The sequence below is a fragment of the Episyrphus balteatus genome, chromosome 3, assembly GCF_945859705.1.
Source record: "Episyrphus balteatus chromosome 3, idEpiBalt1.1, whole genome shotgun sequence".
NCBI classification, from domain to species: Eukaryota; Metazoa; Arthropoda; class Insecta; order Diptera; family Syrphidae; genus Episyrphus; species Episyrphus balteatus.
The window spans coordinates 41,751,374-41,777,141 of NC_079136.1; the positions used below are offsets into that span (position 1 = coordinate 41,751,374).

The 25,768-nt window shown below is 29.7% G+C and overlaps 1 protein-coding gene across 4 annotated transcripts in view; it reads right to left on the reverse strand.

The window, feature by feature from the left end:
• Positions 1-25,768, reverse strand: part of LOC129915519 (aminopeptidase N) — a 119,591-nt gene that overhangs the window by 75,166 nt on the left and 18,657 nt on the right. For 3 of the 4 annotated variants that reach the window (XM_055995091.1, XM_055995094.1, XM_055995092.1), the window contains exon 2: positions 18,399-19,138. In XM_055995091.1, coding sequence (XP_055851066.1) covers positions 18,399-18,423 — 25 coding nt within the window. In that variant the 5' untranslated portion in view covers positions 18,424-19,138. Of the gene's footprint in view, positions 1-15,091; positions 15,128-18,398; positions 19,139-25,768 lie in introns of all 4 variants that reach the window. The other variant, XM_055995093.1, reaches the window with a different exon arrangement.

The window sequence follows — 25,768 nt, forward strand, 5'->3', positions numbered from 1 at the left end:
TGAGTTATAAAGTGACGATTTTTATAGCTGAGATAAATTTCAAATGTCTTCCTTAATATTGTTGATGTTAATACATTTTTTTATCGATACCATAAAACACTCATATAAATTTGATGTAATGGCCAATAAAACACAATTCCGGGTATCATAAAATATAATTTATCTAAAATTTCATAGCACTTTAGAAAACCACAAAATTTACCCACGCACTTTTTCAAATAAAAACATCTACTCGTACCTATTATGTGGGCGTAGATAATAAGGTGTCCAGCAAGAAGTAAAAAAAAAAACTGTGTACCTACCTCACCTATTGTGTATAATGTTAGAGCTCCCTTAAAAACACAAAAGACACAAACTTCCAAACAGGTGTCTGTGTCATGTCTTGATTTATTTGCATGACAATACTCAAGACACACCTTTTCTTTTCTAATCTATTACACCTGAAAACTATTAGCTTCAAAAAATTCACTCACAAAATTAAAACAAAAAAACTTCAATTAACCTAAAATTTCATTAAGCTGACGACATTATAAAGCCTAAAATCAGCGTGTCGCAATGCCATTGATATTGATAAGGTCATGCGCTGACTGCATTTTTATTCTGGACACCCCCAAATGACATTGTAACACGTTTCCGTTTCTATTAATAAATATTATTTATATAAATAAATTGATTTAATAGGAATTTCATTTCGATATCTGATAAACTTTGCTAGAACAGAAATGAGTTCAAACAAAAAATACAAGGAAATTAGGTTAACCAGAAAAAGTTCTTCCAGGTTCACATTTGTTTATATATTTTTTTTTTTCTTCTTTTTCTACACTCAATACAAATATTCAATCAGGTTTTTGGTGTATGGCAATGAAAGTGGTTGGCGTTGGTTTTTTTTTTTCGATATTGTATCTTGCATCTTCTTGAAACTACTCGTTTAGAAAAACATGCTCTTGGTATATCTTGAAGTAGTTTTCATGACGAAATTGGTTTATTTTTAGATCGACATCGATGGACGATGGTTTAGTTTAGAAGATAAATATGTAATTGGGGAAAAAAAATATAGTAGGCCTGCAAGGAATCATTAAAATTGAACTCTTTTCCTCAGGTGTTCCAGTTGTAAAGGAAATAAAATGACGTAAATTTAATGATTCAAATGTGTCGGATGAACTTGTTCAATTTTATTTATTTATTAAGGCCATAGATAAGATATTTAAGAGTTTGTTTCTTATGAATAAGGTTAAAAAAAGAAAAAAGGCTGATGGTACAACTTTTATGAAAAAGAGAGGTCACTGTGGTGTATGCGTGATATTTTTGTCTATAAAACACATCAGAGGCCTATACATTTTTAATTACTCACCAATTAACTGAGCCATTTTATGTTTACGATCATTTTTTAGTGATGTAAAATTATGTTCAAAACTCGTGGTTCGAAGTAATCCTTGAAATGTGTTAAGAAATAGAGGATTTATATAGTTGGAAGGCTAGTGACAAACGTAAAACGTCAAAACATACATGAAACAGAGAAATTCCAACTTATAGAAATCAAAATGGGAAAAACAGTCTTCAGGTGTCTTTAAATGACGAATAAGTAAAATCGTACTCAGTTGCAAAAGGGTCATATCAAAAGTTTAAAAAAAGTAAAAAAAAAAATGTTTAAGAAAAAATGGATTAGTGTGAAGGATGAAATCTTATAAACCCTTTTACTTTCCTTTGTAACACTAAAAAGCGTTGTAGAGTACAATAGAACAGGGTTGAAAAAAAGCAGTTTTATTTTAGTGCATTTTTTTACATTATAAAATTAAAAAGAAAATACAATTTTTGCATTAAAAAAAAACATCTATTGCAACTGAAAAAAATTTTATTAACAAAAGAGTTTTATTACAACTGTAAAATATTTGAATTGAAAATAAGATTTTTATTGCAAATAAATATATTTTGCATTAAAAAAATTTGTATTGCATATACAAAATTTTCTGCATTGAAAAAAAAATCAATGCAAAATGTGTGCATTAAATATCTTTTTTTCATATTTGTCGAATTTCTTTCAATTTTAACTATTTGGCCTTACATTAGGATCACTATTATTGTTAAATAGCTAATGTATGGTCAAATAGCCAAAATTGTAAGAAATTCGAAGAATATTAAAAAAAAACATTTATAATGCACATATTTTGCATTGATTTTTTTTTTTCAATGCAGAAAATTTTTTATTTGCAATACAATTTTTTTTTGAATGCAAAATATATTTATTTGCAAGAATTTTGGCTGCCAGAAGTCATTGCGTTCTAAAAGATTGAAAAAATATTTCAAAATTTTATTTGTTATGATCTAAAGCTGAAAGTTAGTTTTCATTATAATTAAGAAAATAAAAGAATTTTAACATTTAAAAACTCAAACTATATAAAATTGAATAAACTTATAAAAAATTATTAATTTGATTGACATTTTTAATCCTTTGAAGAATAAAAAGTGTCAGAGGCTAATGTTTACTATAGAATACAATAAATATTAAGATCTTTAAAATTGTTATTATCAACAAAACAAAAATACAAAGTTAAAATTTGGTAACCAAGATAGCTTTCGTTAATATCATGAACAAATGACATTTACAAAAGCGTAAGTGAAAAAAATAAACTTTGAAAACATTGAAAACTGCCTCTGATAGCTACATAATTATATCTTTCAACTTACTTAAAAAGTACTTTTAACCAACACAAAATTGTAGTTAAAGACTAAGGCCGTATGTGAATTGCGTTAAATAGTTATCACCGTGTCAAATTTTTGACACTATTGAGGTTAATAAAAAAAATTTCAGCTGTATGGATTATTGTTTTAACCAGGTCCCAGAGCACAATGAAGTTTAACTGCTAAAAATTTTTATTCACCTCAATAGTGTCAAAAATTGTACACGGTGTTAACTATTTAACGCAATTCACACACGGCCTAACTTCCAAACAGTGAAATCGATATCTACAAAACATGTTTCGGTACTTTTTTTCTACAAATCATCGTTAAGCACAATGGTGATTTCAGAATACCTAAACTGTCAGAAAATATCAGTTTTTAGCGTATAACTCACAAACCTTTAATGATACAAAGTTTTTTTCTAATCTTATTTTCTACAAATTAATATAAATTTTATTTTTGTGAGACCAATAGTTTTAAAGGCAAACTAAACTTACATATGGTAGCTATCTTAAAATATTTTATGCTGACTTTATAGATTTTAATATTACATAGAAAAATCGTTATGTCACTTCATTTTTTCGCATAAAATTCTTAAATGTCGAAAAAGTGGTTTATGTAACTAACCGCAAATAACAAGAGGTTAACGAAAAAATACGCTCTTTTAAGAGCTTAAAAAATTCCTTGAGAAATTACATTACAACTTTTTCGATACGAGAGATGTGTTAGAGAGACTTATGTGGAACAAATAATTGAACTTTAAGCTATATGAATTTTGAAAAAAACATTTATTAACTCTTCCTACATTATTCATTTCAAAGTTCACAATTTTTGGTTTTTTTTTTTAAGACAAGAATGTATACAAACATATGCAAATGAAAAAAAAAGAAATAATTAAAACAAAATAGCAACAATTATTACCTTACATAATTATGTACAGGAAAGAGTGTGTTTGTTTAAAGAAGTGTTTATATACATTTGCCTTATTCGAGCACATGCTAAGGTATTTTTTCCCGCCCTGCGATTTTGTTTTTTTGTTTGCTTAGACTTTAAAGACTTTCGGTTGGTTTAGTTTAGCATATCGTAATTTCTACGTTTGTATACTTTTTTTGTATCAGAAATTCTTTAATGTAAATTTTTTCCTGTAGGTAAGATTTTTTAAAAATAGCTAATTATATCACTCACTTACATATCAAGTCATATTGGTACCTTTTCTTTGTTTCAAACAAACACTTTGTCGTATATTTGCACTTGAATCAACTAATTGGCAACAGACTGCAACAGTCTAGTTATCAATTTATCTTCGAGCTAAATAATAAGCTCTCTGATCTTCTACAATAGAAACTATTTAGGTAGGTACATAAGAACACATGGCTATGTTTTTTTTCCTATTTCACAAATAATGCAAACAGTTTTCCTCTTATATTGTGGTCTTGTGATGTAGATATACCTCAAATTTTTTTCAAACAACACAAATTCTTACTACGTAGGTATTCGTGTTTAACTAAAAACATTCGAATGACAAATTTACAATTCAAATTAACAAAATGTGCGCTAACAGAAAATGCAGTAGCACTTAAATTGACAAGGTCATTTTATCACTTTTATTTCTTCAAATTAACAAACAAACCATTCTTGAGACCTCTATTGAGACATTAAGGCGCCCTTTACATTCTACACATTCTGAAGAAATTCTTGAAGAAGACACAACACTAATGCTGTCAACAAGTTAGTATATAGTAACTATGCAAACATTTTTGTTGTCAAGTTTTATTTTTTATGAAAGTCAATTGTGTTGACAGAGAATGTTGAGGTGTTATGCAGGTTTTGAATATAATAGATTTTCAAAAGACGTCACTTTGACACATTATAAAAACTAAAAATACATAACCTATACCAACAGATTCTCGGTTGTATCCAGAAGTTTGTCTGTATTTATGAAGTATTTAAGAGTTAAGATGCAAGTTCGATTGTATTTAGAGAAGTTCTGATGAAATATTGATTTAGGTTCATAAGTACCTACTTGAGTAAATATTTAAGTAATATTCAGAGTGAAAAAAAAGGTAATGAGCACAAGAAAATAGAAGCTCATCCGATTTTGGTAAAAACGGATTATTTTTGCTGAGGCCTTCAGGAACAAAGCCTCATTTTTAGTTTTTGTTGTCATTTTAGGTCAACCTTAAACTTGTTCAGGATCACTGTGTTTAACATTTAAAAACTTAAATTATATAAAATTGAATAAACTTATAAAAAGTTATTAACTTTATTGTTTTTTTTTAATAATTTGAAGAAAATAAAATGCCAGAAGCTAATGTTGACCATAGAATACAATAAATACTAAAATCTTTAAAATTGTTTTTATCAAAAAAACAGAAATACAAAGCTAAAATTTGACATACAGATAGCTGTCGTAAATATCATGAACAAATAACATTTACAAAAGCGTTAGTGAGAAAAGTGGGGATGCCCCAAATCATAAACTTTGAAAACATTTAAAACTGCCTCTGATAACTATTTTACAATAATTTTTCTAAACCAATAACTCTGCTCTTAGAACCAGGTAAAATTGTAATTTTGTACTGTACAAAGTAACAAAGTGGCTAATTTGTATTATATATTGTTAAGTTCTAAGAAACACACATACGTAAATGGTAAATATAAAAACCAAACAAAAACAATTATAACACCTTACATATAATTATAAAAAATAATGTTGTGCTGGGAATATTTTTAGAAATGTTTTTCTTAATAAATTTTTGTTCGAACACGTGCTGAAATAAGTAAAGTAAAAATAATTTAGGTAGGTACAGAGTACAGTACATATTTCCCAACCTGCTATTTTTTATTTGATTGATATAAAGGTTGAACTTTTAGGAATAAGGCATAAAAAGTCATCTTCCCAGAAAAAAAAATCTTTGATTTCACTTTTTTTTTGTAAAAGCGTTTATTTCCGAGAACTTTTCTCGTTTTGTTCCAGCAGAAGGTATAAACATATTTTTGTTTTAATGTGTTATGACACTCTCTTATGCCACAAACTCCAATCAATTAACCAGAAATAGTGTGAATATTTTTTATTCTATTGAGACTGCTACGTCCATGATATTGTTCTCAGTTAAATGCTATCTGATCTACAGCCACTAAACTAAAAATCATCTTTAAGAAATTTAAAAATGCACATTTCTATATTTTTCTGTTTTGCAAATGATGCAAATTTATACAATAAATTATGTCCACTTATAATTTTTTCCCTTATATTAGTCTTGTGATGTCAACAATTTCAAATAGGTAACGTAAAAATTCTTACTTGTTGTTTGTAGTACATGTTGAACAGCCAATTCGAATAACAAATTTACAATTCAAATTAACAAAATGTGCGAACTGAAAATGCAGTAGCACTTAAACTGACAAGGTCAATTCACCACTTTTATTTTTTTCAAACAAACAAATCATCCGTCGAGACCTCAATTGAGACACTAAGGCGCCCTTTCCATTCTACACATTTTTATATGAAATTCTTCAAGAACAACTCACTTATGCTGTCAACAAGTATAGTAGATAACTATGCAAACAATTTTGTTTTGACTTTTTATGAAAGTCAATTGTGTTGACATAAAATTGAGGTATTATGCAGGTTTTGAATTTTCAAAAGACGTCACTTTAACACATTTAATAAATACAAAATAAAAAACCTATGACAATAGATTTTTAGTTGTGTTGATGATATTTGTATGTGTTAATGGAGTATTTAAGATTTAAGATGCAAGAGAAGTTTTGTTGAAATATTGATTTAGGTCGTAAAGTATCTATATACTTGAGTAAATATTTAAGCAATATTCTAAAATCAGACTGGAAAATAAGTTTAGGAGCACAAGGTTAAGACCTTGAAGTTAGGTGCATTTGTTTATAAAATTTGATCTGAACTTGAGTTCTAAGGACTGTGAAGATTGTTGAGGCTGGTGTTGAAGCAAACTTTAAAGCAAACTACTTAAGAGTTTCTAAATTTAATTGAACTTTTCTTAATTAAGTTACAACTCGAATTCAAATTAGTAACTTAAGATAAGTAGTTATGCATAATTTTAAAATTGTTGTTTCTGATTAATATTTCAAGTAAACCTCATTAATGAATGTATAAATTCATAAATTGTATTAAAAAAAAAGATAGGAGCGAATTACGTTCGTTTGCATATATATAAATGTTGTCTTTTTGTTTTGACAGATGTGATGGGGTCTTAAAACTGAGTGACTCAAACTCAAATAAATTAAATAGCGCGTGCAGCAAAAAAAAAACACTTTGCTAACAAAAGAGCCACTCTCAAGCAACGAGTAGGAGTATTTGCATGCAAATTCATTTAAACGAATTTATTATTTGACAACGCCTGTTTGTTGGTTTGTTGCGGGTTATTGTAGTTGTTGATGCAAAAAGAGAAAAAAAAGATTTGGATTAATAAAATTATTAAAGTATACATACGTACTCTTGCGTGACTGTTCAATTTGCATGCAAACAGAAAGCACTTTCATATGAAGAGGGTGTATAATAATGTAATGTGACGAGGCCACACAAAAGGCTTCAAGGTTAAGAATGTTAGCTCGTTAAAGCAATTTATTTTGAAAGAAATAATTTTTTTCATTAATTTTTCATGGACTTATGGAAAGTCATTATAGTTGAAGAACAGTTAAGGCAACTTACTTTCTGTTTTTCTTCGAAATTTGCAGCCATTAAATCTTAGAGATCCGAAAACGGTTTCAAAATAATAGAGGCATTCCTGAGGAGAAATGTTCAACAGAAAAACTGCCATAAAAGTTTAGAAATAAGAGTATGAACTTTGCCTCTAAAATGAAGATCTACTAAAGATTTATCAAAAAATATTCCAAAAGATCGAAAAATTTTCGAAATTTCCAGAAGATCTGGATTTATAAAGAGCAAAAGAAACGAAAAACATAATTACTACTCCATTCTCTCATTCTAATAGAAATCTTTCTTCCTGACAAAAAGTTTACGAGCAACTCATTTAACCAAGAATCTCGAAAAACCCAGGAAGGTTCAGCAATGCAGATGCAGAAGCTCTTTGTCTAAAAGGTTTCAATTAAAAAGATGGACGTAGTGATAACTCGCCACTATCCAACGTTTATTTATATGGATTCTGCTGCTAATTGTTGTTAATTTATATAATAATTATGTACTCAAAAGAAAATACCTTGATAACCATGGTAATATGTTTTCAGCTGCATGTTTAAAGGGAACACTTAATTCACTAATTGCGCAGTCGTAAAAAGAACCATAATTTAACACTTAACACTTTGATGTTCCTCCTTTATTCGATACTTTTTAACTTACTGGAGTTCTACCCACAATAGCCTTTAGAAATTAAAAAAAAAAACTCAAAAGAAAAAAACCAAACGATAAAAAAGTAAACTTTAATTATAATGCAAAACTCATAATAAACCTATGAATTTTCAATAAACATTCTTTGGTTTGATGCTTTGCAACATGATGATAAGTATATCCCGCATCAAAATGTAAAATCAATTACCATAAAATAGTTCAATGGAATGATTTTTTTCCTTTCTTTTTTTACTTGAAAGACTATCAATGTAAGTGCATTGGCGCCTTAATGTCTGCTGCACTAACAATAAGGCAATGCATTTTAATCATAGAAGAGAAGAGAACAAGGAAAAAATAAAACGAACACTATTCTGTTGTTGTGGCACGGTGCGTGGTATGGCGTTGCCATTGTGTGGAATTAATTTTTGTAACTTGAGAAAAAATCTAATTTACCGCCACATCTCTATGAATGGTCATTTAAGGCTTAAAAGTTAAGTGGGTGATTTAGAACACACTGTGTTGTGTTGTGTTGTGTGTTGTGGTGCATACCAAAGTAGAAGAGTGTCACTTTAAAGGGGTTTATGTTGTGGCTGGATGTCAATGATGTAAAATGATAGTGTGAACTTGTTGTGGGTATATATTTAAAGAGGTTGGTGTGTGAGCGAGAATAAATTGTGGTTGAAACTTACGAGGGATTATAATTAACATTTTGAAAAATTTAAGACCAGTTGATTCGGTGGTTACATCAGATAAGAGGTTTTAATGAGACGCGGGAATTAAGTTTGGGAACCTGCATCGAAAAAAGACTTAAATTTAATCAGTAGCTCAGTTAGATGTGTTGAATGTATGTTTACGTTATCTATTTTTTTTTTTTTTTTTATAAAAACAAGTAGAAAAATTTAGTGGATGTAGAACATACTGAATAATACATAAATTATCTCATTTAAAGATAGGCATCTGTATTTCTGGAAGTAGAACTTTAGGTTGATCCCTGCCAGGCCCACTTGACATAAAATAGGATCAATTAGAAAATTGAAAATATTATCATTCATTAGGAGGATTATTACTTTTTTGGAAGTTATTGAAATTTTTTGGAGAAAACATCGAGGATATAAGCTGCTTAAAGTACGGGAGTCAGTACAAAGAAAAGAGTACTTCTCTAAATTCAACAACATTGATTATTCAAAAATAGGTACCTACATAATTTGCTAGAATTCGCCAATTTTCGCCCTGCTAGAAACCTTTTGTCAGTGAGACTAGGATTACACAAAGAATGCTAGGAAATAAAACATTATGATGGTTCGTAACTCGAAGAATGATATAGGCAGTATACGGTTGAGCCTCTTCAATTTCAATTCGGTACATCGGATTAACGAGTAAATAAGCTACTGGAAAAATTCGAAAATAGAATTCAATGCCTTTCAACATATTGTATCAAGGGGCACGGTAGTGCCCAGCCAAGTTCTCTAGCAACTTTGGCACTACACCCTTATTTACAGGAAACAACTCAGGCCATTTTCGACCCCCCTCTAACTTCCACACCAAAGATGCTAGAAATTTCAAACTCGCTACATTTATTGAGCTTGTCAAAACCAAACTCCTCACAAAATTTCAGCCTTTTACGATGAGTAGTTTCTGAGATATAGGGCTTCAAAAATCGCAAAAACCGTAACTGACTGACTGATTGACTGACTGACTGACTGACTGACTCACTCACTCACTGACAGATCATCAAAATTATGGAGAACTTCCCGTTAACGTAGAAACTTGAAATTTTACACGGTGATAGGGCTTGTGGTGTAGGGTAGGATGGTATAAGAGTGCGCGGTTGATAAGAGTGCGCAAAGCGATTTTCTACGGTTTGAAAGGGAATGTAAGACTGAATGCACTTATTTTGGAAAGATCTAACTGAGTTTGATCTGCTGTCAAAATTTCATGCAAATGTGTTTGTAAACAGAGGAGCTAGTTAAGTTTAAGTTTTTTAGCACTTTTTTTTCCAGTTTTTCTTGCCAGACAAATTAAATTTTCCGCTTAACAACAAAAAATAACAATAAACAAAGTATGGGACATTGAAAAGTCGACAAAAAGAAACATTTGAGGAACACGTAAGATTGGTCATAAAGTGCATTGTGAATTACATGTATATTCTTCGATTACATGTCTGAACGTGTAAGAGTGCGCACCATGATGATGTATAAGAGTGCGCGGGTTAAAAGAGCAGTAAATACTATCCAAGGCTTCAAAATAACTGGCATTTGTCCATATACCAGCAAACAGCAGCTAGAAAAAGCAATTCCAACCAAAAAGAAACCAAATACAAGTTTAAAAAAAAACAAGCGAATGAAAGTAACTAGGAAATATTGAAATTTTCTCGGAACCATTAATCGAAGACTAAATTGATTGTTCCTCATTCAAGGAGTGATATATTGAAAAATACTCTGTTTATTTATAGATAGGCAGTTTTATTTGCGACTTTTGTGCGAACTTACACCTGTACGCAGCTGCGCACTCTTACAAACTAAGCCGCGCACTCTTACACAATAGGATGTATAAGAGTGCGCAAATGACCTAACGTGGTATTTTGTTTATAACTTTTGAATTAATACATTTTTGTTACCAGTTTTAAGTTTTTTTCGTTGCTTTGATTATAAACTAAAAACTATATATAAAAAAAAGTAGTTAAATTCTTTTTGTTATTGTTTTATTTGGTGTTTTGTCTAAAATGCGCACTCTTATACCACCTTACCCTATACAAAGGGAAAAATCGAAAATTTGAGATTTTCAATTCAGGGGGCGTGGCATCCGCCCATTTCCGCTGAATTATCATCAAATATTATAGAGCACTTCTGATTATCGTAGAATCTTGAAATTTGGTAGAATGGTAGAGCTGGTAGTTTATATTAAGGAAAAAATTTAAAATTTGAGAATTTCAGCCAGGGGGCGTGGCATCCGCCCATTTCCGCTGAATTTTCATTAAATATAATAGAGCACATCTGATTATCGTAGAATCTTGAAATTTGGTAGAATGGTAGTTTATACAAAGCAAAAAATTTAAAGTTGGAGAATTTCAGCCAGGGGGCGTGGCAACCGCCCATTTTCACTGAATTTTCATCAAATATAGAGATTTTCAATTCTATAGCCATACCTTGCAAAAAGTAGTGAAATCACAACAAAAACATGACTGTTAAAAAAGGAGCCAAGTTCTCCTATGCTAAAATTATGCTGGCACAAAAAGTACTGAAATGTAAAAGTGTACCAAGTTCTAAAGTTTGGGTTCAAATTCGTATCAATAAAATTTTGATTGTTTACTTGGCAATTTTTGAAATAACTTTAAAAATCGGTAATTAGAAGAAAAATTGTCAAGTGAACAATCAAAATTTTATTGATACGAATTTGAACCCAAACTTTAGAACTTGGTACACTTTTACATTTCAGTACTTTTTGTGCCAGCATAATTTTAGCATAGGAGAACTTGGCTCCTTTTTTAACAGTCATGTTTTTGTTGTGATAACTCTCAATTAAACTTTTGGATAACTCTAAGTTTGCCAGATTTTTCTACCAGTTGCATTTGTACGATAATATTATAGAAAAATTGAAAGAAGTAAACTTTTCGCCAAAGATTGGTTGTATCAGTGAACAAGACTACTTGAAATATATTATGTATTTTTTGAGTTATCGACTGTTCATATTTAAACCAGTTAGGCAACTGAGGCTATCACTGCTTCACATGACCGATACGTTAGGGGGGAAATCAGTCTGGACGACGGCTTTTTCATTTATTGAAATTTGGAAAAGTACACGTACATGATATTATTGACACTTTAAAGTATTGATACAATTTTTTTTAAGTGAAAAAAAAAATGGCGGCTCTACAGTCTTTTAAAGTTGACGCCACGAGTTTGCGCCCGTGCAATGCCCAGATCCAGGAAATTATTTATAATAAATAGAGACATTTTAATTAAATTAAAATATATTTATACGCATTGCATGAACCTAAGTTTAGTAAAAAAAATTGTAAAATAAAAATTAGAGACAAAAAAAACGAAAAAACACTAGGTATGTTTATTTATAAACAAACTGTTAAAAACAATATTAAGGTAATGTAAAAATAAGTATACGAGTAATTTCAAGTCGATAGCTTTATTAGTTTTTGAGTTACATTGCAAGGTGCGGAAAAAATTTATTTCGAGAAAATGCATTTGAATTTTTCGTTTTCGTAATGTGGTAGGTTCGCAGCGCATTGGTTTCGGGACTATCTAGGGACTTTTGAGGCTTCTTTTAAGGCTGAGGCAACTGAAAATAGTTTCTTCGGTTGATAAATGATTTTTTTAGGCAAAAAAATAATAAAAAAATAAACAAAATTCTTGAGGGATTTCTCCCCTTAAGGTCTTGCGGGAGCAGTTTGAGTAAGTATCCTGATTTTCTGGGATTATCTATTGAATCAGTTGCAGTGGCGTATTGAGGGGGGGCTCAGGGGGCTCAAGCCCCCCCCCCCAAGCCTCCAAAATCATGTTACTATTTAGCTGATTTCACCATAATCTACATGAATAACTGAAACTTCTTCGTAAATCGTAGAGATTTAGAGGCAGCTCAAATGATCGAGCCCCCTCCAAATTCTAAAATGGTTGTTTGTGTTTGTTTGAGTAAGTGCCTTAGTTGACGTTGAGGTTTGGGATTTTCAGGATTTTAGTCCAATTCAGAATTCTTCAAATAATTTGTTTAGTATTTTAAAGTCGAATTACATCACCGTTAAATTTTGCAAAGCTTCTTATGCAATCACGTCGTATTTTATTGTCTTGAGTATATTACTTTTTTTCAAAAATAATATTTTTCTCAAAGATATTGGAAATACAAATTTTTTATATCTCAATATCTTAGTGATCAACATAACTAATGGTTTATTTCAGCAAATTCCAGTTTGTGCTTTTGATTTGTATTAAAAAAGGAACATTTTATTAAAAAATATATATATTTCGGATTAAACATCAAAAGAATTTCATTGAAAATTTGTTTTTAGGACTTTTACGTTCTGCATTTCACTTTTTGAGCATTCACTTGCGTTGCCGATAGTGAAATTGGGTGTTCTACATTTTTTTCGCTCATTTAGATTTTCTGATCGAATTCAATTCGCTTTGTTTCTGCTCGTGAACTTGGTATCTTTTTCAATGAATCTCCAATTTTTGGACAAAATATTATCAAAAATTATATTTTTATTGTTTTGTAATGTTTATTTGTTGTTAATTTCATACAAAATACATAAAACACATGAGGCATGAAATATCATAATTCATCACTGCCTCTGTGTTTGCAACCTCATTCGCTTTACACTTTATCTAAATCATTTTGCTTTGAAAATTTGCAATAATATCGCCCATGTTCTGCATTTCACTTACATATTTCATATGTCTCGCAAAATGTGACTTCTTATTTTTTCTTTTAAATTCTGCTTTTTTCCAATAAAGTTGCCAATAAAATTGCATCCATGTTCAAAGTAGCAGTAATTTAACTTTAGAAACAAAATAAAAATGGATGAGCCTTCAGTTTTAACAGTTCGAAGCATTTTCGAAGTTTTCGAAATCGATCGAAGGTCAATTTCACGTGAAATTAAAAAGTGATGCCAGTTCACTTTCGGTCGAATTGCGGAAATATAGGCATTTATACCGAAAAAAGTGATGAGTATAGCTCAAAAACTAGACGTGATAGGAATAAATCTGTAAACAGTTTTGAATTCAGCACATAAAAAAGGATATGCCAATGATCAATATTCCTAAAATCCAATAATATAACATCGCAAACTGCATTAATAAACATATTTAGATACATTTTTTTCGGGGATTGATTTTAAAAGTCATAAATTGAATTTATTAAACATTTTTTATCATTAACGAAATATATTTGCCTCTGGATTTCATGCAAGATTTTAATAAGTCGAATGGGATAAAAAAAAAAATCACGCGGCTCAGGACAGAATTGTCTCTTTTTATCGGGATCAAATTTCGTATGATTTAGAATAAATTAATCAATTTTTATTTATTTTTAAACTAACCGAATCCATTGATGAGATTTATTTGAAAAGACATAGATCAAATTGATTAAGACCCAATCATTAATCATATTTATTCTTGTAAACTCTTTTTATTCATAAGGTCACTTATTGACAGTATAGTCGTTATTCTTCTTCATTTTATTGATTGTCAAGTAAACCCCTATTTAGACTTCTCAAAGTTCCAGGAAAGTTATAAAATGTTTCAGAGCATGATGACATCACACACTTAAGCGCCCCCTTATAACTTGTATACTGACCAATTAAATATCAATTAGCATATACTCATGTGAGTATTTTTATTGTCAGCAAAAAAAAAAACTTAAGCAAAAAGTAAACTCCAATCCATTTGAAAATTATGTAATAATTATGCAAATTAATTTTTCGAAGTTTCAAATGACAGTGTTGTTCCTAGTAAAAAAAAATGACATCATGAAAACACGAAGCGCCACATAAATGCGTTTGACTTAAATATGTATTGAATTCATTGAAATTCAATTGAGGTTCAAATTTTCCTCAAAACACATTTACCAATAAAATTGTGAATTTTTTATAATTTTTCTTTAATGATCAAGTGAGACTGCAATGGATTGGATTTCATTGCAGTTATTTAAATTAAATTTATTGCTTTATCGTTTTATTATACAAAAATATAAGCTTTCATATAAATGATGGCGGCGCTAATTACCACCACGACCTACTGTACTAGTATTTCGGCTTTTATGAATGAATTTTTTATGAGGCACTTTTAACTATCAATATGTCACTTTATTTGACGAATAAACAGCGACACTCATGAGCTCACAAGTCAGTAATTTTCAGCTTGGAAAATTAATGTTTTATTACACATTCAGTAACACCGCATCACGTAATGTATTTTCGTTCTAGGTATTTCGACCTTCGATATAATTTTCATGTGCATAGTAAATTTGGAATTGCTTAATGATGTCTATGAATAGGGTTCGTAGTTTTATGTAATAATTAAAAAAAAAGTTTAAAAAAATATCTAAAGTGTAAATTTTAATTTTTATTAACAAAATTCATACCTGGACTATCAACTCCAATGATAGCATCTGAATCCTCTGATATTTCGTTAGCATAAATGAAATGAAATTTTATTTTTTTTAATTTAATATTATTTTATTTTATAAAAGACACAGGAATTTTGAAACATAAATTTAGTAACAATAATAAAAGTGTCATTAAAGTAATAAAAAATTTATTCAAGCAAACAAAAAGTATGTTTTTGAATTGCATTTAATGAATCGAAAAGATGCACGCACTTAGATAAAGAGCTAATGTTCTAAATGAATAATGACTAATTACATCACTACAAGAAATGCTTTTCAAACAGATTAGTGTGTGTAAAAGAAATAAAATGATTCAATGAAAACCTATTGATGTGTAGTAGTAAATACCGCCATGGTACAAAAATAGGTTTCTAAGTTTTTTTTCTTTTTCATTTTTTGAAAACAGATGCACTCATACATCATTTTAAAATTAAAAAAAAAAATATTTATCATCATACAGTTATTATGGTAGAACAAATTGTGACTAATGATGTTTTCATCGGGTTATAAATTTGAAACAGACTTATTGTAATTTATTGATAAATGATAACAATAACAAAAGGCTTTTTAAAAATAACATGAATTTTATTTTTTATATTTCTTTGTAGTGTTTCATCATCCAGGGAAAAAGATTAAAAAAGGCTCTAATAGATTTTTATTTTAACCAAATAAATTATGTGCACTATTTTGAAGAAAATATCGTCAATTAAGGCGATAAAACTATAAAACTTTGAAAAAAAAAAAAATTCTTAAACCAAGATTTCAAGGTCAGTCTATTTAACATGGTTATTTTTGACAATGACGCTAATAGAAGCAGGTGCTCTTTCACCCTGAATGCTTAAACCGTTTCGCCAAGTTGACGTCAACACAACGCACTGGTAATAAAAAATATTAAAGCTGTAAACGAAAATCGTTAAACGAAATTAAACTTCAGTGTCCTTCCAAGGTTCCAAGTGGGTGGATTTTATTGATATGTTGAATAATAAATAATTCTTCGAAGCTCTCCAATAGATAGAATTGAAAATAAAGACAAAACTGAGAATAAAATCAACAACAAAAACCTTTTGTAAAGTTTTTTGATTTTAAAAATTATGGAAGTACTCGCTGAACAGAATGGCACTACCACTTTTTACTTTCGATATAGGTACTTATATCAAGTTATGCATTCGTATGACATTACGATGGTAGACAATGCCAAAAAAAGTGGGTCCCAGAAGTCCGTCTGTCTGTCTGTCAGTCTGTCTGTCTGTATAAGGAGCTACAGCCTAAACGGATGGACCGATTAATGTCAAATTTGGTATGTAGCGTTATTTAGCGACTCTCCGGAGGGGTTTTTTTAATTAATTTTTTTGGACCAAAAATAACGGTACCTGTCATATACCCATTTTAGTAAAATTGAAATATCTCGAAAACGGCTCCAACCATTTTGTTTTTTGTTTAATAAATTTTAATGTTAGTTTTATGCTAAGGTCTATCTATCAATGAAAAAATTTTTTTTTGAAAATCATTATTAACGGTACCTGCCATAGAACCGTTTTTTTTTTTTCAAATCCGATTATCTCCGAAACTGCTTATTCGATTTGAACGAAACTTTTTGTGAAGAAGCATTTATATAATTTAAATATAAACCAAAAATAATTCAAAAAAATAATTTTTGGATTTTTAAAAAAATTTTGAAATTTTTTTTTCTGAAAAATCAAATTTTCGAAAACGGGACATTGAATTTTTTTGAAATTTTGTTTTTAGATGTTGATAAGTGATTTCTAAAAAATGGCATACCAATTTTATTTTAAAACTTTTTTTCTAAAAAATTAATTATAAAAAATTAGTTTTTTTTTCAAAACGGCTCTAACGATTTTGAAAATTTTTTTTTCTAAAAATGCATGTTAATATATCAATTAAGACTGCATACTTTTTTTGGAGGGCAATTTAATTTCAGATTTTATTTTATTTTTTTTTTTGTAAACGAATTTTATTTTTTTTTTTTCAAATTTCTATATACAAAGTCTTAACAATTTAAGCTCTTAGAGTTAGAGCAAATTCGTGCGACCCAGTCGTGCATTTTATTTTGTTGAGAAATACCCTGTTTTTGTCCGTATTTTCTATCTTTCTTACTTTTCTCTAAATTTTTTTTCAACCAAATCTTAAATTTTAAATGTTAAGTTTTACAAGTTTTTTTTTTTGTTTTTACTTTTTTTGGCTTGTAACTTTTTTAACATTCAGAATATCAAAAAAAACTTGTTTTCTAACATGAAAGACGAGAAATTCAATTGTCAACGTTTGTATACCAACTTTTATCTAAGTTGTATAGAAATTGAGATATTTAATAAAAACTAAAATCCAAGTTGGCGGTCAAAAGGTGAATTTCACGAGTGCGAAAAATCAGAGTTATGATATTCCCCCAATTCTCTATCGAATGAGCAAACAAAATTTTGGCTTGGTAAAAACTGCTGGGTCACCCATATGAATATCATAAATGCACTAGAAATGCATCGATATGCTTACAAAATATCTGTGGGACCTTGTTTTGCTACAAAATTGAAAATTTGCACAATGTATGGCCTACCACACAAATAAATAAAATTAATTGTGGTCACACTAAAAATAAAAAAAACATTATTTGAAGAATTTGTTAGAATTTTCAAAACGACTAACTCCTTTCAAAAACTTTACAAGGAGCAAATCTTTTTTTAGAAAGAAATCAAACTTTAAGTTTTTTTTTTGTTTCAGAAGCGTTTTATTATGATATTTCTCCTCTAATAAAACTATCCTTGGGAAAGCGTTGATTTTAAATCATAATAATGTCTGCAGCTTTAAATGAGTTTTTTGTATCGATTGCACTTCAAACTTTAATAACGCATTTGCAGCACATTTAGCCATTGCCATAGAAACAAATTGTATACAAGGCATAAAATTTCACTACGAGATAAGTTTATCTAAGCACTTAGATCAGCAAATGTGATTTAAAAAATGAGGTAAAACATCCAATTCTAACACAAAAATATTGTTAACCCAACCTTAACGTACTTAAAGTCGATACTTTATGAGTATATCTGCATCGGGCAAGCCCTTTTATTATTCTCCCAAACAAAGGTTGCATTTATTACCCTTTTATATATTCTTTGGCAAAATGACTTCATCAGAAATTATACAATGCAAAATAAAAAGTGCAAAAGCCAGTAAAAAATGACAATAAGAAAAAGAAGAAAAAACTAAAAAGATCTTTTTATCGATAAAAACAATAATAAAAAAAACACTGTCAACAACTTTATGTGTCTCTTACCTTCGTTTATGTATCCTCCATCCATTTTGATTGTATATTTTTAAACGGCCTTTTGTTTTTGTAGAAATGAAGTCCTGAGATTGTTACAAGCGCACACCCTGTATTTCTCTACTTTTCTGCTTGACTTGTTGCCACTTTATTAAACCACAACAACACTTACACTATCTACCTTATTCATCTATTTGAAGAAAAAAGCAAACATTCTAAACTAGGGTAATTGTATCCAAAATTAAACTTCGAAGCACTTCAAAAAAGAAAAAAAAAAACACTTAAAATTTGAACAGAAACAAATTATTTCACAATTTTCAGCTCTAAATGCAACAGGTACCACCACAATAATTTATTATTAACCGACAGCAGCGAAACACGTGCGTTTTATATTGTGGAAATATTTATTTTTAAATTTATCAGACAAATACTAATAATAGATTCGCGGTAAAAATGTGTATATTTTTTTGATTCAAAACTCTCAGATACTTGACACAATTGATCATATTTTTGTTGCTCGTTTATTCTGTGTGAGATATTAAAAGTGCTGTTGATAGCAGTTGTTGATGTCGTTTCGAATGATGCTGATTCTGATACTTTTCATCCGCATCCGCACACGGGTATCTTGATAAAGTGGTTTCCAAGTTAATTGTAATTCAATTCCAAATGGTTAAAATGTATCTTTTTTTTCAACGATGCAGTTGTTTATTTGCAGTTTTTTGTTCAGTTTTTACTCAGCAGAGTAATCAAACCTGGAAAAAAAAGAAGGAAATGATTATACTTTTTGTTTTTTTTTTTTTTTGCTGGACAACAGCATTTTATTTGAGATCAGAGATTTACTGCGATACAGAAACATAAGAAGTCGTTAAGGGATTCATGAAAAAAAAGATTTTGATAAAATAAGTCCTGGAATATCTTGAAGTATGACACCGAAAAGGTAGTCGATCTTCCTTAAAAAACTGCTGCATATAGAAATTTTGAACCTTTAAGACCAATTCCGTGCGACACAGTTACTGTTCCAGCATCATTATAATTTTATCTCTCTTAACTCTTAGTTAGATGCATTTTTCATTTTAAACAAACACAAGTTATACACATCTACTTATCTTTAAACGGATTTTTTTTTTATTATTTTAATGCAAACATTAATTCTCTGTCATGATCGTTTCCGTGCAGAGGCATTCATATTTTTTTATTTCTTGTGGGATTTATTTTTAGGACATGGACGGACCGTGTATTTTTCATATATTTAGCCAAGCCAGCTAATCATGTCTGGGACTGCCTTGACATTTGCATTCTGTTTTTCGGTTTTTATGATATGTCGGAGATAGTGTAGTTTTTATGTATACCTACTTAGAATTATATACAAATTTTACAAACAACTTTGATGACGTTGTTTTGTGCCCCCGAGGTTTTTGATTTCCAAGTTTATGGAGGAAGGTCGCATCGTTTGGCGAAAATTTAAATATAAACAAATAAACAGTCTCCCTAATGCAGCTATTGTTTGTGTTGTGATGTGTGCATTTATTTTAAGATAATTTCAAAGCTCAACATTAAAAAGTGGAATGATTTTATTTTTACAGCGAAAAAAAGTAGAGAAAAAGGTAAAAGACCGTTATAAGTACATTTTTTTTTTGTTTGAGTACATGGAAGATTGGTCCTATTTCAACAAACACAGCTCATTGTTGGAGAAATGGAAAAAGATATGCAAAAATAGTTCTTTCAAAAGAGACAAACAAAATTTTTTGAAAACTTCTGACGTCTCATTTGTCATGAAATTCGCCGATTTAAAAACAAACTCTCCTTTAAATCATGAGTTAAAAACGTTAAGATATATCTCAGTGTAGTAAAAAAAAAAAAACCCTAATAGTACCTATATCCAAGATATCCAATAACAAATTAAATTGAGCGTTTTGCAAATTGAATTCATTCCTTTGAAAACTAAATTCAGCCTTTTGCAAATCAAATTCACCTTCCAGAAAACAAATGCTTGAGTTTGAACCACGATTGGAGCATAGATATAAGTAGGGGAATTGTGGCAAGACTGTTTATGTACTATGCTATAAGCGGCTTTTAGTAGGATCGATCGTGCCTATAAGTAACCCGTATAAACTTAGCATGACAACTTTTGAAAAGTTAATTTTTTTTTGGCTCAGTAATTGCCGCATAATTGCCGTGTTTATGCCGTGAAGTCAAAAAAATTGCCGCGCGTTTAGTTTGGTCAGAATCGGTAAACCAAGTTTGTCATGCTAACTTTATATAAAGTTAGCATGACAACTTTTAATTTTTGATCTATTTCAATTTTTTTTTCGCTAATTATTTAAAGTTTAATTGCCGTAATTATGCCGTGAAATCGAAAATAATATATCTCTTTTGGTTTTCTCAAAAAAAAATAAAATGTATTTTTTGTTAACCCTATTCCATATAAAGTTAGCATGACACACCCTGTATTTCTTAAATCCTTGGTCAATTTTAAAATTTTTTTGGCCAATTAATTGCCGCATTGGGTTACTATAAAAACCGCAAACTCAAAAAAATTGCCGCGCTTTTGGTTTTTTCAAAAAAAATTAAAAACTGTTTTTGGCCTCATATCGTATAAAGTTAGCATGACAAACCATCTATTTCTTAAATCCTTGGTCAATTTGAAAATTTTTTTGGCCAATTAATTGCCGCATTGGGTTAATATAAAAACTGCAAACTCAAAAAAATTGCCGCGCTTTTGGTTTTTTCAAAAAAAATTAAAAACTGTTTTTGGCCTCATATCGTATAAAGTTAGCATGACAAACCATCTATTTCTTAAATCCTTGGTCAATTTGAAAATTTTTTTGGCCAATTAATTGCCGCATTGGGTTAATATAAAAACTGCAAACTCAAAAAAATTGCCGCGCTTTTGGTTGTTCAAAAAAAATTAAAAACTGTTTTTGGCCTCATATCGTATAAAGTTAGCATGACAAACCATCTATTTCTTAAATCCTTGGTCAATTTGAAAATTTTTTTGGCCAATTAATTGCCGCATTGGGTTAATATAAAAACTGCAAACTCAAAAAAATTGCCGCGCTTTTGGTTTTTTCAAAAAAAATTAAAAACTGTTTTTGACCTGATATCGTATAAAGTTAGCATGACAAACCATCTATTTCTTAAATCCTTGGTCAATTTGAAAATTTTTTTGGCCAATTAATTGCCGCATTGGGTTACTATAAAAACTGCAAACTCAAAAAAATTGCCGCGCTTTTGGTTTTTTCAAAAAAAATTAAAAACTGTTTTTGGCCTCATATCGTATAAAGTTAGCATGACAAACCATCTATTTCTTAAATCCTTGGTGAATTTGAAAATGCGGCAATTAATTGGCCAAAAAAATTTTCAAATTGACCAAGGATTTAAGAAATAGATGGTTTGTCATGCTAACTTTATACGATATGAGGTCAAAAACAGTTTTTAATTTTTTTTTAAAAAACCAAAAGCGCGGCAATTTTTTTGAGTTTGCGGTTTTTATATTAACCCAATGCGGCAATTAATTGGCCAAAAAAATTTTCAAATTGACCAAGGATTTAAGAAATAGATGGTTTGTCATGCTAACTTTATACGATATGAGGCCAAAAACAGTTTTTAATTTTTTTTGAAAAAACCAAAAGCGCGGCAATTTTTTTGAGTTTGCAGTTTTTATATTAACCCAATGCGGCAATTAATTGGCCAAAAAAATTTTCAAATTGACCAAGGATTTAAGAAATAGATGGTTTGTCATGCTAACTTTATACGATATGAGGCCAAAAACAGTTTTTAATTTTTTTTGAAAAAACCAAAAGCGCGGCAATTTTTTTGAGTTTGCAGTTTTTATATTAACCCAATGCGGCAATTAATTGGCCAAAAAAATTTTCAAATTGACCAAGGATTTAAGAAATAGATGGTTTGTCATGCTAACTTTATACGATATGAGGCCAAAAACAGTTTTTAATTTTTTTTGAAAAAACCAAAAGCGCGGCAATTTTTTTGAGTTTGCAGTTTTTATATTAACCCAATGCGGCAATTAATTGGCCAAAAAAATTTTCAAATTGACCAAGGATTTAAGAAATAGATGGTTTGTCATGCTAACTTTATACGATATGAGGCCAAAAACAGTTTTTAATTTTTTTTGAAAAAACCAAAAGCGCGGCAATTTTTTTGAGTTTGCAGTTTTTATATTAACCCAATGCGGCAATTAATTGGCCAAAAAAATTTTCAAATTGACCAAGGATTTAAGAAATAGATGGTTTGTCATGCTAACTTTATACGATATGAGGCCAAAAACAGTTTTTAATTTTTTTTGAAAAAACCAAAAGCGCGGCAATTTTTTTGAGTTTGCAGTTTTTATATTAACCCAATGCGGCAATTAATTGGCCAAAAAAATTTTCAAATTGACCAAGGATTTAAGAAATAGATGGTTTGTCATGCTAACTTTATACGATATGAGGCCAAAAACAGTTTTTAATTTTTTTTGAAAAAACCAAAAGCGCGGCAATTTTTTTGAGTTTGCAGTTTTTATATTAACCCAATGCGGCAATTAATTGGCCAAAAAAAATTAAAAATTGACCAAGGATTTAAGAAATACAGGGTGTGTCATGCTAACTTTATATGGAATAGGGTTAACAAAAAATACATTTTATTTTTTTTTGAGAAAACCAAAAGAGATATATTATTTTCGATTTCACGGCATAATTACGGCAATTAAACTTTAAATAATTAGCGAAAAAAAAATTTAAATTGATCAAAAATTAAAATTTGTCATGCTAACTTTATATAAAGTTAGCATGACAAACTTGGTTTACCGATTCTGACGAAACTAAGCGCGCGGCAATTTTTTTGACTTCATGGCATAAACACGGCAATTATGCGGCAATTACTGAGCCAAAAAAAAATTAACTTTTCAAAAGTTGTCATGCTAAGTTTATACGGGTCTATAAGTACCTATGAGCAAGTTTGGTTGAGACGCCAAAGAGTTATGGTAAATTTTGTGATTTTTCATCAAATCTTTATCGTTGATGTGAAAAATAATTTGTATTTTTATAACAGTGAAACAATTAAAAATTTTAACATATTATTCTGTTTTTATAATAGAAGGTGGATATTAAAAAGTTTTTGTTGCAAAGGAAGGAGTAGTAAAGATACAATTTTTAAAAAATACCAGAAAAATCTTTTTTTATACAAATTTTGGGCTCTAAAACTTAGATAAAAACAGCTAAGCGGAAGAAAAATATGGCTGTGGGCTTTATGACTAAAACCTATCAGTAAAGGCCGACTTGCCAATATCATTTATTAATTAATTTGAAAAGAAAGTCATGTGCCCCGGTATTCTTGTGGCCCGTGTTCCTTTATGTACTTCAATGAACCAATCGATCACGATTGTAAGAGATATATCAACAACGGAAAGAAGCAAAATGTCATAGATTATATCAAAACTTTGGAATGCCTAACTTAAAAATTGATTTAAGGAACCCAAAACAGAATAAACAGTTAAGATGTTTTGCAGAACGAATTTTATAGGAATCGCATAATCTCCTTTGAAAGAATGAAAGAAGACCACCAAAACAAAGCTTGCAAAACTCTAATGACGATGCTTCAATCTACTTATAATCAGACTTGTAAATTACACAACCACTCAAAAAAAAAAATTATGTGTGCAATTCACAAGTGGTAGAAGTGAAACCTTACAGAATCATTTTTCTTGCAAAAAAAAAATCTATTTTTTTTTTATTCAATCACCTATAAATCCATTTTTTTATATGACAAGCTACAATAAATCTTATATCATCTGAAAGCTTATTATTTTACCTTCAATCATATTTCTACCATGCCTCCAAAAAAGAAAGAAATTTGTATGGTCAACCATGTCGAAATTTCAAACTGAGAGAGAAGGTACTTCCTACACTGGTGGCTAGTCTTCGGCAACAGATCTCCACAGGTGTTTTCAGGTATTTTTCAAGTTTTTCAATTTAAGATTGTGTAAGTTGTAGAGCACTTACCGTTGTGTGTGATCAAATGAAAGGTAATATTGTCAGCATGCGTATTAAAGTTAAATAAAATTTGTTATGTGCTCTAGATCAAAAGATATAACGTGTTTGAAAAAAGAACATCTTTTCACCCGTATCTCAGAATTTTGAATATGAAATTAATTGAAAAGTTATGATCAATTGATTTTTCCTGTCGCTTTTTCGTTTCATCTTGTTTCAAATCACTACTATACTAAAGAAGTTTTCACTTCAAAAATTGTATTCCCCATTTCAGCTTGATATTATTTTCGGACGGAATCACATATAAGGCTTTTGAGACAAAAACTCTGACGCCGAAAGTTAAGAATAAGTTCTAGTGTAGCAGTCAGGTTGAGGAATTTGGAATGCATGCTTCAACAGAAGAAAAATATGGCGTCTCCAAATTGAGACTCTGTAGACTTTATCACTTAGACCTATAAGTATGCGCTAAGAACTACATACTAAAATACTCTAGAATTTTGAGAAAGAAAAAACTTTGTAACAAAAGAATTACAAAACTATAAAAAATAAAAAAAAAATATTTTGCGTTAAGATTGTAACATACACTTAAGTTACGTATACACCACAGTGACTTTCTTAGTTTTATCGAAATTATTAACTGACTGAATAGTAAAACAATCTGCATTTTTTGTCTGCATTTTTTGGTTGTAGGGTCTTAATTTTGACTGTGCAGCTTACACAGAGTTTCATAAAAAAATTAAAGACTTCCTAAAAATAAGAGTTGCCTCTAAAAAATCTCTAAACGAAAATTTTGGATGGATTAACATAGACAAATGGTGAACAAACAAATTAGACTAGTTTAGTGCAACAATTTTGAAGTCGCAGTTCTGGCTTCACGGAGCTGTTTCCATTCCAGCACAGAATTTACATTCACCTGGGAATCGAAACCTTGATTACCGATTTCGTAGCAGGTACAAAAGCAGATTATTATCCTATAAAGTGCTTCATTCTAGATATTTTTAAAGGAATTGGGAGTTTATTGGGTGATGTCGATTCTTCATCTGTGAAAAGAAACATTTCCCGCCCTATTCTATGACACAAATTTTGAAAAACCGGAGTCAACGTTTGTTTACAATATGAACTCTGACCTTCGAGTAGCAATCGAATTTATTAAAAATCAGAAATCATGCGGTCATCATTAAAAATTGACATATGAAGAGGACTGGGCAAAGAGGTGCACATAGGCAAACTTTGTTTGTTTTTTTGCTCTGAAAAACCCTCTTTTGTCGAATTCGAACTGTAATATCTTTCGGTCTTACATCAGCTTTGGAAATTTTTATACTTTTTCCAAAACTGATTTGATTTATTAATTGTTCCTTACTTTCAGGCAATACATATTATAAAGAATTTTTAAAAAAT